Source organism: Echinops telfairi, unplaced genomic scaffold (assembly GCF_000313985.2).
Source record: "Echinops telfairi isolate 266 unplaced genomic scaffold, ASM31398v2 ScPeMD7_1;HRSCAF=3_0, whole genome shotgun sequence".
Classification (NCBI taxonomy): Eukaryota; Metazoa; Chordata; class Mammalia; order Afrosoricida; family Tenrecidae; genus Echinops; species Echinops telfairi.
Genome location: NW_022103896.1, coordinates 85,604,812 through 85,618,022, shown reverse-complemented (window position 1 = coordinate 85,618,022; position 13,211 = coordinate 85,604,812). Strand labels below are relative to the sequence as shown.

At 39.1% G+C, this 13,211-nt stretch overlaps 1 protein-coding gene across 2 annotated transcripts in view; it reads right to left on the bottom strand.

Annotated features, from left to right (window-relative positions):
• Positions 1 to 2,820: 2,820 nt before the first annotated feature.
• Positions 2,821 to 13,211, bottom strand: part of LYN (LYN proto-oncogene, Src family tyrosine kinase) — a 66,532-nt gene continuing 56,141 nt past the window's right edge. For both annotated transcript variants that reach the window (XM_004697564.2, XM_004697563.2), the window contains exon 12: positions 2,821 to 6,444. In XM_004697564.2, the coding sequence (XP_004697621.1) occupies positions 6,242 to 6,444 (203 nt within the window). In that variant the 3' untranslated portion in view covers positions 2,821 to 6,241. The remainder of the gene's footprint in view (positions 6,445 to 13,211) is intronic.

Sequence of the window (13,211 nt, the reverse complement as noted above, 5' to 3'; positions counted from 1 at the left end):
TGTCTCTTCAAAGTCTTCTTTTCAGCTGGATTACATAGAGAACCAAGTTTGGCTTTTTATATCTGGTTTCTGAAAATAGCCTAAGCAATAGATTTATTTTCTCAAAAAGCCAGTCCATTCTTAAACTTAAGTTCTAAGTTTCCAATTCATCTCCTCGCCAACACCCTCTGAAGCCTGGAGTTTGCCCAGGCAGAATGTCACACAGATTTTAAATGCTAAAACGGTTGCTGATGAAGCCCATGGTCTCCTCAACTCTGAAGCTAGTGGGGGAGACATAGCATTGTTTATAGTCCATCTAGGTGGACCTATCTGGCCAGTAGTCAGTAGGCTCCCATGTAGCCCTTGGCCACGATAGGGTGGCAGGAGTACATGAAAAAATTCTCTATGATGTGTTAGGAAACCACTGCCCGCAAGATTGAAATCTATTCTATATGTTTTTATTAAGCCTTCAACAAGACAAAGACAAAACCCAAGAGAATCATTTGGATGAGGACAATTGCATGTTGCCAGTACAGAGACGGATGGAATCTGCTGAATCTTAAGCATAATGTTCCGTACACAGGGCAGAATACTAAGGAAATCATAACATCATGATTGGTGGCGGGTCAATTCATCGCTATTGCAAGGGGACTACAGAAATGGGGAAATATGTGTATAACTGCAGGTTTAAAAAGGTTACGAGTTATTCTAGGGTTTTAATTTCCTGGCTATGCGGTTTTAGGGCATGACTCATGTGCATGTGATCCTGAGGTAGCATCGCAAGGTGGTTGCAAGATAATACCAGGACCTTCACCTTTAACTTACATGAGAGCAGTGGTTCTCAACCTTCCTAATGCCGCAACCCTTTAATACAGTCCCTCATGTTGTGGTAACCCCAACCATAACATTATTTTTGTTGCTACTTCATAACTGTCATTTTGCTACTGTTGTTAGTTGGGTAACCCCTGTGAAAGGCTCGTTTGACCCTCAAAGGGGTCGCGAGCCACAGGTTGAGAACCGCTGCATTAGATGATATGCATCTGATTAACTTTTCAATTCATTAAGGACATGTCCAAATGAGTTACCTAGTTAGCTCTTCGTGTGATCGTGTGATCATCTATCTTCATAGTAGTTAATCTAAATTTAAATACCTCCATTCTTCCTTTGAAGCAAACTGCATTTCCCTAGGCTTGTCCAAGACTTGTCTAAGTCTAGCCACATTGTTTAACCTTAAGGGGATCTGAAATTGTGTTCAGACTCAAAATGCAATTGGCTTTCCACAAGTCACGTGCTTTTGTACTTAAGCACTCAGATATTCCTTCCTCTTGATCATGGATTTTATTTGAAATCCTTTAGTCATGCTTAGGCTGATATATTCCTACAACAAGGACTGGTTGATGGCGCCTTTAGATGATGGTTGGTTTTAAGACAAGTATTTAAGACCCTAGACACTGTTGATGCATACTTCATTCTGATCACTACAGCTGTTTCTCCTAATACCCGTATTAGATGGAATGGTGAGAGATCTTGTTCTGGGACCTTGGGAAGATTGTCATCTGCTTCTTCCTACTAGGGTGTTTCAGCTTTACTTTTAAGGGGTTTAGATCATTGGCCAGTCCAAATGAATGCTTTAGTCCCTTTAAATTGTAACAAAGGTATCTAAGGTTTAATAATTCCTGGTTCAACTAAGTATGGGCTGATAAGGTAGGGGAGGTTTCGTCTATCCCAGCAGGGTTTTAATAGGCATTTTAACAGATGACTCCGTGCATATATATGTATACATACATATATATGTATTTATATATTTGGTGAACTAAATCAGGTCTGGACAGTCTAGTTTATCAAAGAACTCTCTCACTAGTGAAAAATAATAGTTTTTAAAACATGCCTTCATCAGCTACACTAGATTATCTTTCAATAGGATGTTCAAAATTGAATGTGATATTCCCAGTATAGCCCGACTTTAGTGTTCTAAAATAATTATCTTTTTTGTGTGGCCATTTTTCAGGAGTTCTGGTGATATAGCCTTGGTAGTGTAGTGATTACACTTTGAGCTGTTAACTGTAATGCCAGCAGTTTGAAACCACCAGCTGCCACAAGGAAGAAAGATGAGGTTTTTTACTCCCATAAAGAGTTAGTTTGAGAAACCCATAGGGGCCGTTGGACAGTGTAAGATATGACAAAATAATAATAATCTATAAATTATAAAGGGTTCATGAGGGAGGGGGGAGGGAGGAGGAAAAAATGAGCTGATGCCAGGGGCTTAAGTGGAGAGCAAATGTTTTGAGAATGATGAGGGCAATGAATGTACAAATGTGCTTTACATAATTGATATGTATGTGTGGGTTGTGATGAGTTGTATGAGCCCCTAATAAAATGATTAAAAAATATATCTTTTCAATGATCAAGAAAGGTCAACAAGATTACCTTATCATTTCTGGGTTTAAGGGACATACTCAAGATTAAACTTGGAAATATTTGTGGGCCTCCTATCTTAAGTATTAAGAGTCCTAAGAATGGAGGCAATTAAACTGGAAGCTTTTTTCCTGCACATGCACCTCAGATTGGATCTTTCTAAGATAAATTGTTGTCAGTTTTAATACATCTTATTATAAAATGGTGCAAAAATTGTTATCAGAACATTTTATCCAATAGTGTAGTCTTTACAAATTATCTTTAAAAGCATGAATGGTGGGTTGAATTTCTGTGTGATTTTTATTCCACAACTAAAATCACTAAAGGAACATTTTCCCCTCACCTTTGTGTTGGCTTCTCAGAAAGCCTTTAACAAGTGATCCCCTTACACATTTCGAACATTCCACTGAGCACAGGAGATTCCACTACAAAGGTCTGTCATTTATTTTTTTCATCAGTAAACAAAATGAAGCAGAACCCATCTATTCCCTCCATGGCTTATAAAAAAAAAAGCCCATTTTCTCAGCAGTGAAACAAGGATTGCATTTTCTGTATCTTGAAAGTTATTGTGTAAGTGAGAGATAATTCTGATAAAGTGCCAAAATAAAACATAGGACAGGGGGTAAATGGTAGATATATAGAAAATGTTTTGTATTTATAGTCACCAGATCCACCAGGTAACATAACAAGGCTTGTTTTCACTTAATCTTTTTTAAATCCTTAATTTCATGTCGTCAAAATATAGGAGATGGAACTGGAATCTCCCTTCCATGAGGCACAAGTAAAATATAAAGGAAGACACTAAGGAGAAAGATGGGTGGTGAAAGCTTATCTGAGAGATGCTTTGAGTTAAGCAAGGGGCCAAACTGGTTGTTAGATGTACAATTAAGTCATAAGGGCTGGCCTATTGAGTCAAAGGGTGAGGATTTCTTTTAACCCAATTAAATGAAGATGCTGGTGTCACAGTGCTGAATATTTTGTAGTAGCTGCCAGTGCTGCATGTACTGAGTATTGAGGAAGGATCAGAGGGAAAGCGGCACTAGAGGCAGAGTTGAACGCTCCACTGTCTATGCTGACATGCATGTATAGTGCCTCCTCCCACCAACTGTTCATACATTCAGGAGATAAGGTTCACAGCCTGCGCGTGCAGTATTTCTTTTAAAGAAAAGTCTGGGCAGTGCACATTTTCAGTTGTCTAAACCTGTTTGCACTGGAATTATCGCAGCGCATGCTCCAAGGAGCTACACTGCCTCAGTGGCCCGGTTATTAAGGACATCAGGGTCAAACCCATGAGCTTCACTTTAGGTACAATGAGCTCCATGTTCATCAGAAAGGAAAAAAGGCACATGAGTATTATAATGTGTTCTCCAAGGGCTCAAGTAGAAAGCAAATGTTTTGAGAATGATGAGGGCGACAAATGTACAAATGTGCTTGACACAATGTATGTATGTATGTATGTATTGTGATAGTTGTACAAGCCCCCAATAAAATGATTTTTAAAAAATCCATAAGGCTTCCTCTGAAAGATGTCTCACTACAATATATAGACTATGCATATGTATTATATAATATACATGCTATCTATTATATGTAACGTAGAAAAGCTACACAATAATAAAAAGTATATCAAATGAAAAAAAAAAGGTGTTCTCTTCTTCCTCTGCTTCTGTACCCTCCATGGGAAACCATCTGAGGAAAGACAATATTGGGCTTCTTTGAGTAGATAGCTTTGAACGATGGGTCAAACCAGTGAATAGCTCTTGACTCAAGTGTATAGAATATCCACTTGGAGAGACTTTTAAACACATTCACACTCTATTGCACATAACTGAACCAAAATCTTGTGGGGGATGTGGGCCCTGCTGTTTTTTAAAGTTCTGAATCAGATCACCTGTTCATATCCTCACCTTTCCTGTCAATCTAGGAGACTAGAATACTGGCCACAGGAAGAGGGTATAGTTGATTTTCTTTAAGTCCTTAATACAATGGGGGGAGTACATACTTGACTGAGATGGGAAATCAAATGGCAAAGGGGAAACCTATCCAAGAGGCAGAGACAAGTCGAAACTGAATTTAGTAACTATTTTGTGCTTTGAAGGCTTTAAGTTTCTTTCCTAGGTAATATATACTGTGTTGAATGTGTCCTGAAATACAATGCGAATGGATGGGGTGTACACAAGAACATACTATTGTGAAACACAGTGTGCCAGGACTATAGACATTATATGATTATAATATTATTTTTGTGAATGGAGAACTTTAGAAAGAACATTTTAAAAATCACTCCAAGAAAAGAGGCTAAAATTCAAAGAAAAGTGGAATGTTGTGTCCTTACCCATTGCCAATCCAGGCCTAGTTAACACCTAACAAAAAGAATGTCCATGTGCCTGTCCGGCCTGTTTGAAAACAAATTCTATTCGCTTCCAGAACGGGTGTTCAAGTGTCCAAGCCATCAGCACATCAGTTTTCTATCTGAAAATGGGCAAAAGCTAGAGGTAGAACATATACACATCTCTGAAACTATCGAATTACATGAAATCACATCATTTTCTCCCCAACTGGTACACATTTTTATGTTGACAATAGTTGGAAATGTTAAACACATATTGGAAATATAAAACACAAATATTTTGAAATGTGTTTGGGCCAGGTGTATTAAAATAAAATCAAAAATAGAAACATTAGGTATATACATGGTAGGATAAGTGAAGGTAATATATCATTTTCCATCAAGGATTATAGTAGAAAAATTTAGTAAACAAAACTTCTTTCTTGTTTTCTTGCTGCAGAGCTTCATATTATCGGCTATAAGTAGTCTCACACATATTACACAATTTTAAAAGATTGCTGAACCACACATAAAATCCAGCCAAAAATATAGCATTATTACACTCAAGTACATCTAAAATTAATGGTTTCTTATTAAAATAATTTTCAAATCATTTGAAGCAACAAAGAGAATTCTAGGTTTCCCTATCACCTTATGCAGAGATTAGAATATTTGATTTTCCAAACTACATTATCAAAAATGTCTACATAAAGGGAAATAGGGACTTGTGAAATTGAAAAGCTGGAATGTTAAAAAACATGCTTTCTGAAGGCAGAGAGGTTTCTGAGCAAGCTGTGGTATCTTCTCCATTTCTTGAGGTCTTACTGCGCCCTGTGTAGTCAGTGGGGCCTGCGTCCCCTGTGCAGTCTCACAAGTAACACATCTCCAGGAAGGAATGTGGCTTTTTCTGTCTGGAGATCTCTGCAGCCGCAGGGATGGAATAACAGTTTCAAATTACCAAGGGAAGGAGAAAAACACCCCAAGTCCCAAAAGACATCTTTAAGTTGCAGATTTCACCTGCAACATCTAACCGGTTGAATTAGTAATTATTAATACCCTACAAAATAAGCCGAAAGTACAGAGAAATGACAGGATAAGGATCAGGATAGTTTAACATTCTAAAGGAGTATTGCTCTGCTACTGTTTGGGATTTGTTGCGATGGTCTCTGAAACTTTGGGTCACATGTCCAGTTGTAAACACAGGGCCAGAGCAGCTGCACTTTGGGCAAGACAGGAATTCTCTTTGCAGAAAACTATTCAGAGATGGATCTAGCATAACAAGACGATCCGTTGAGGAGCAGTCCAAGCTGCAAACCAAAGAGCCTGAATCTAGAAGATAATCCTTTTCTATATAGAGGGTGTTCTTCCTCAGCAACTTGGCCTCTGCTGTTAGGCACCAGGAATGATCAATGGTCCAAGCACGTGAATAACTAGTGCAGCCAATGTTTGTGATCTTTTCTTCTGAAATGAGACAGCCACCATAGCTAGTCCTCCCCTGGATACGTGTCTCCCATTGTGCTAGGGCTGCTGTTGATATTGCCCTTCTGTTGCTGTATAGAAGTCATCCAGGACACTCTGCAAGTAATCAAACGTGGGCCTCTCTTCTGCCTTCTCCTTCCAGCACATCTTCATGATGTCATAGAGCTCGTCTGGGCAGTTCTCCATCCGGGGCATCCTGTATCCTTGAGCCAGGGCAGTCATCACATCAGCATTGGTTCTCCCTGTGACAAATAAAACACACCATTTAGAAGCCAGGCTGGAGGCTCAAGCCCTGTAGTATCCTTTCAGTAGCCACATCCCACAGCTACTAATACTACGAGCTATAGAGGCTAATGAAATGTCCGCAAGGAACTACATATGTAAACTTTAGTATGGAGAGTCAAAACAGCATCAGTCAAACCGAGAAAAAGAGGCAAATATGTTTGGTACCACAGCTTGCTCAGAAGGGAATGCATATGAGGGGTTACCGCCCCTCAAAAAAAACAACAACAACCCAGAATTTCCCCCCCAAAGCGATGTATTTATTTATTTTTTTAACAAAACAACCTTATCACCTTCTATTACACTTAATACATTTGTCAGATCTGCTACTCCATTCCTGGAAACATTTTTCAAACTCATTTGTTTGGATGGCTGATAGCACCTCCCTCGTTTTTTTCACCTCTTCTAAAGCCATCAAATTGCTGTCATTTCATGTTCCTCTTCTTTCACAGAAACAAAAAGAAGTCACACCGAGTGAGGTCAGGTGAGTAAGGTGTGTCGGGCAAGAGAGGCATGCTGTTTTTTGCCAAAAACTGGTGCATTGTCATGGTGGCAAAACCAGGCCACCCCCCCCCCCACCTACCAGAAACCAGGCCTTTTCTGTCGCACACTGTTATGCGATCTTTTCAGAACCTTTAAATAAAAAGCTTAATTAACAGTCTGACCATGTGGAACAAATTCCAAAAGCATTATGAGTTGACATCTTCATCTGTTCGAGAAGTTGGCAGATGTCCAGAATGAGGTTTGTCTTCAATGAACATTTCATCTTTCTTGAAATGAGAAAACCACTCATACACCTCAGTTTTTCCCATAGCGCTGTGCTTGTAAGCTGTGTTCAACATCACAACAGTTTCTGTGGCATTTTCCCCGAGCAGAAGACAAGATTTCACAGCTGTTCACTGTCCTCTTAAATTGGCCATCACAAAAAATCGAAGTTCTAGCAAAATTGCTTTTACAAAAAAATTCACTGTGAACAAAGAAAAACTTCTCAGGTGATGCCACTGGTTGCACGAACTCAGAGAGAGTTGTTCAATGCTCACCTAGCGGGAAAAATGCATACTACGAAAACTCCACCCAGCACAACTCCATTTTTAGGGGGGAACCCCCTCATATCTCCTCCAATGGCCAAAAGGATATTATTCTTGAATTGCCACCCCACCCCAATTATTAACCTCTATGTCTCAATTTCCTTTGTTGTATTTTTTTCAAAATCTCCCTGTGATTCATTTACCAAAATATTTTTAAAATAAACATTTTTATTGTGTTAACTATATATACAACAAAAATATTTGTCATTTCAACAATCGTTACATACATTATTCAGTGACAGTAAATATGTTCATCATGTAATTCAACTGAATTTTCATAAAACTTCACTGTTCCCTAAACAAAAAATAATTTTCACATACATTGTTCACGCCAATAGTTTTTAAACTAGTTATTCATTGTAAATTTTCTTAACAACCTCCCTATCCTGAACTCAGCCAGACCAATTGGCAACTTTAGTTCAAACCCTCAGGAATTTATTTAGAAAGAAACAGTTGTTCTGGTAATCTGGTGGATACCTGCCTATAGCTGGGGTTATGTATCTTATGTTATCTTATGTCTTCATTGTTATAAGAGAAAGGAATTAACAAAGAGGAGAAAAATCAGGTCCAACCCTCACAGCTCACAAGTGGAGCTATTTACTACACATACTCAGGTTGTTGTTTCAGTCTCAGTACTAGCCAAAGTTAAAGCTCCGATTTGCATATTCTCAACATTCTGTGAAGGGACTAGTGTATTCCTCAATTCTATTGAGCCCTGCAAGATGACTGTTAGGGGGATTTGTATGTACTCAAATGTCTCAGCCTAGTTCAGAAGCTGACTTGTAGCTCTGTAGTACTGAGAATAGTTCTAAGAAAGAAACGATCTTTTGAACAATAACAGTTTCCTCATTATTAAAGTGGGAGATAAATGTGTTTATTGATTGTAATAGAACTTATCCACATTTGGACTGTTTGCATATTTTGCAGGAATATATGCTCCTTTGGGGAGAAGGTGTATTTCATACAGAATCTGATCATGCAGAGCACACCCCCCCCCCCACTACTCTGCGGTATTTGACATAGAATTACATATTTGACATAGAATCTTCACTTGAATTTATTCTCTAACTGGTGTTTATTAAATTGGAGGTCACTTTCCAACATGGGATTAACAAAAATGAAAAAACAAAAACTGAGGCGGGGGTAGGGTGGGGTGGGGGGAAGGTGCTACCAGTATTTGAAAACATGAATTATCATAATATAGACAATCTCACAATGTATTACGCATAGCAAAAGTGATTTTGTTTTTGATTGGATATTACTTTATTAAGTACCAAAAACAAGCCAGTTGCTGTCCAGTCAGAGCAGAACTTAGAGAAGTGTTCTCCACCATTTCTGCTTTTCAAATTTTATTTATTTTGTCCTTGGTGGTGGGAACATACACAGAAAACATATGCCAATTTAACTCAATAGGGATTTGTGACATTTTTATTATATTTAGAGAATGAATCTGTGTATTTCTTACCATGGGTCAGATCAGTAAAGATTGAGATCCGTAATTAGTCTTTCTTCTTCTAAGGACAGGTGAAGTATAGTGACTATAGGAATTTTATGGACCCCAACCACTAAAAACTATGTATTTTTGTCTTGGAACAGCCTTTGGTTTTAAGATAGTAAAATCAACCTAATCTTTATAATAAGTCAGATCTTTGGATAGTTTACTGCTGAATTAGTTTTGCTCAAGTCTACTTCAGAAACACCATTTCCAAATATTTATGTGACTGGACTTCATTTGACTTTCACTGCTTAAAAGGATTGACTTGCATCACTTTCTTTGGGATTCTGGGTTCAGTAACATGACGTGGCTTCCACACAGCCCTGGCTTTTGTTAGGCGGCAAAGCGAACTCATACGAACACATTTTGGAAGGAATACTGGAACGGTGACTTCTGGAGGTGCCTGAAAGAAGCCCAGTGGGAGGACTAGCATCCAGAGAACGTAAACTTCAGATGGACCTGAAGACCTGGTAAGGAAGAGCTCTCCCACTTCCTTCCTAGATCACCCTCAGGGGCATAGAAAGTCAGAATATGCCCTCAGAAGAGACAGTTTCTTAGGGCTACTTTGTCTCACATTGCAGACTGTCTCTTCCTCATTCCAAGTAGTCCTCTGCCTCTGAACAACACTCTCAATTTTAAGAATAAGGGCCAATCATCTTCCATCCTTCTTAGGAAATAGGGCTTGATAAGAGCAGTGAGAAGCAAAAATCTTGGATCTCAATTTGTGTGTGTGTGTACATAAACCAACTTACGTGACAATGTTAATGAAGAGAGGAAGAAGAAGAAGGAAGGGACTTCAGCTAGTCCTGAAGATTACAAATGATACCTGTTATTTGGTCTGATGCTTGGTTAAAAAAAGTGAATATCCATCAGCTAGGGACCTCAAAAGACAAACAATTTTGTATTTCACCATGCATTCTTTCAATAAGCATTTATTGAGAACTTATCATGGGCTACTAGGTAGCACTGCGCCCTGAGAGTGACAGAGATGACTAAGACAGAGTCTTAGTGCACAGCTTAGCGGTGAAGGTACTCACTTTAGGAGAGAGGGGCAGGATGTGACATCTGGAGTGGGTAGGAATGAACTGAGGCTAAAAGTTGATGAGGACCCTGGAAGGTGCACATCAGGATGCCCTTCATTGATAGCTGAAAGTGTTGAGGTTTGAGTTCACCCCGGGATGCTTGGATGAGAGTCCTGGTGATCTACGCCAAAGAGTTTAAAAATTGTGGAAGGAGGGAAGGAAGGAGAAAAATAGGTACAGCAGAGACTAGAAAAGAGCTAGATAGTGATTATATGAGTGTCCAGAATCTCTATGATTTGTAACCATCTTTAAAGACACAGGGAGTGAATTATGTGTTAACAGAATTGTTATATATAAACCAAAAGAAAACAAAAAACTAAAACAACCAAAAAAAAAGCCTGCTATCTCAAAATACCATATTTTTCCTAGAACTGTACTACAATGAAAAGTAAACAAAAGTCACACAGGACCACACACATTCACACAGGGGACCCTTTTGAATATGGGATGGAGAAAGTACCACTTACTGTGGGACTACAATGTCCAATCCAATCATTCCAATTATTATTTTTTTGAACAGTGCTTATAACTAAGTATTTGTAGCATGGTAAGTTTCCTGATTCAAACTAACACAGAGCATTAAGATACTAGAAAAATCTGATAAGAAACAACCAGAAAAGATATGATGTCCTGGAAAGTCTGTCATTTTAAAAAGAAAGTTCTTTCTCTTTCAAAGAACAAACTGAAACCAATCTCACAATCACATAATCACATAGATCCTTCTTCTTTCTTTATAAAGCACATGTAAGTATAACTATCATTTTGATTTTAAAATAGTGCGGTAAAGATTCTATGACTCTCAGAAGCAACAAAGCCCACATGGAACAACATATCAACCTGTGTGATCAATGTGGCGAAGAAAGCTGATGGTGCCCGGCTATCAAAAAGTATAGCGTCTGGGGTCTTAAAGGCTTGAAGGTAATCAAGCGGCCATCGAGCTCAGAAGCAACAAAGCCCACATGGAAGAAGCACATCAGCCTATGCAACCATGAGGTGTCGAAGGGATCAGGTATAAGGCATCATCAGAACAAAAAATATTACCATAGTGAATGATGGGGGGAGTTCGGAGTGGAGATCCAAAGCCCATTAGTAGGCCACTGGAGATCCCCTTGCAGAGGGGTCTCAGGGAGGAGATGAGCTAGTCAGGGTGCGATGTAACAACGATGAGAAATACAACTTTCCTCTAGTTCCTAAATGTTTCCTCCCCGCTCCCACTACCATGACTCGAATTTGACCTTGCAAGTCTGGCTAGACCAGAGGATGTACACTGGTACAGATAGGAACTGAAAATCCAGGGAATCCAGGGCGGATGAGCCCTACAGGACCAGTGGAGTGAGTGGTGAAACAGGGAGGGTAAAGGGAGAATGGGTAGGAAAGAGGGAACCGATTACAAGGAACTATATGTGACCTCCTCCCTGGGGGACAGACAACTGAAAAGTGAGTGAAGGGAAATGTCGGACAGGGCAAGATATGACAAAATACCAATTTATAAACTATCAAGGGCTCATGAGGGAGGGGGGAGCGGGGAGGGAGGGGAAAAATGAGGACATAATGTCGGGGTTTAAGTGGAGAGCAAATGTTTTGAGAATGATGTACAAATGCGCTTTACACAATTGATGTGTGTATGGATTGCGATAACAGTTGTATTCAACCCTAATAAAATGTTAAAAAAAAAAAAAGATTCTATGACTCCTGTTTTTCCCTGTAAATCACTTCCCCCCAAACAGAACAAAGTGAACAACAACAAAACACATGAAACACAAGCTCCGACTTTTAACAAACGAAAATACTCATGTTAGTGAGACCATTGCACCTCTTGCACTTATTCCTCACGTTATCTACTCTCGTTACCCAACATTTTATATTTATAACGATAGCAAAAAAAACCCCTACTTTTTTACTACTACAAACTTGTGCATTAATAATGTATGTCTAACAGTAATGAACACTGAGGTGGGAAGAAAGAGAAACACTGCTGTGATGGTTAAGGGTATGTGTCAGCATGCCAGGGCCATGATTCGGGGGTTTGGTACTTATGGCACACTGAGTTATGAGTTGGGCTGCTAATGGCAATGGAAAGAAGAAACATTGTATTTCCATAAAAAGTTATAGTCTTGGAAACTGACAGGGGAAGTTATACTTTCTCCTATCGGGTCACTATGAGTCAGAATCAACTCAAGCTAGTGAAGGTTTTTTTGAGTAATAATGTAGACATCTTTAATTTTGTGATCTGATGTAGTTATCCTCCATTTTCATGTAATGCCAATTTATGCATAATGATCTAGTCTTTTGAAATTAACCATGTTAATAAATGGGAGTGGGTACAGTCATAAATTAAGAAATTTGAGGGAATGACATTCAGGAGAGGTAAAACTACAGAGACAATAACTAGATTAATGGTCCCTTGGAGGTATGGCAGAGGAGGTTGGGGGGAAATGAGGAGCTAATAGCAAAGACAAGAATGAATAAAAAAAGAAAGAATAAAGAAAATGTTCTAAAATTAATTGTGGTGATGATTATACAACTCTTCTTGATGTGATTAAATAATTGAATTTTATGATATGTGAATTATATGCCAATAAAACTATTTTTTAAATTACAAATTTGTTCCCCAAAAATAATACAACCAAAATGTTCCGTAACTGCAAGGATTTCAGCTTGCTGTCCTCGGATGTCAGGAAAGGCCAATAGCCAGCAAAGGACAAAGTGGTTGGCAGAGAACCAGTGAAAACAAACAGACACCCTGAGTGAGATGGATTGACCCAGTGACCGAACCAATGAACTCAAATATATCAGACTGTGGAAACGATGTTGGACCCACAGCGTTTCTGTTATCCCAAGGTTGCTGAGTCAGAGCTGACTGGACAACACCTAAAAAGGGCCTACCCAGATGTATCATCTCAGGGATCCCTGTTGATGAAGAAATAGGTTTCCTTTCCTACAAGAGTGATGACTGTGTGTCACAAAATCCTGGGACGGTCAGTCAATCACTGCATAGGCACTACCCAAAGCCTTCCTCCCCGAGTCTGGTTCCCCTTGCTCCCTGGTTTCTCCAGGGCTCA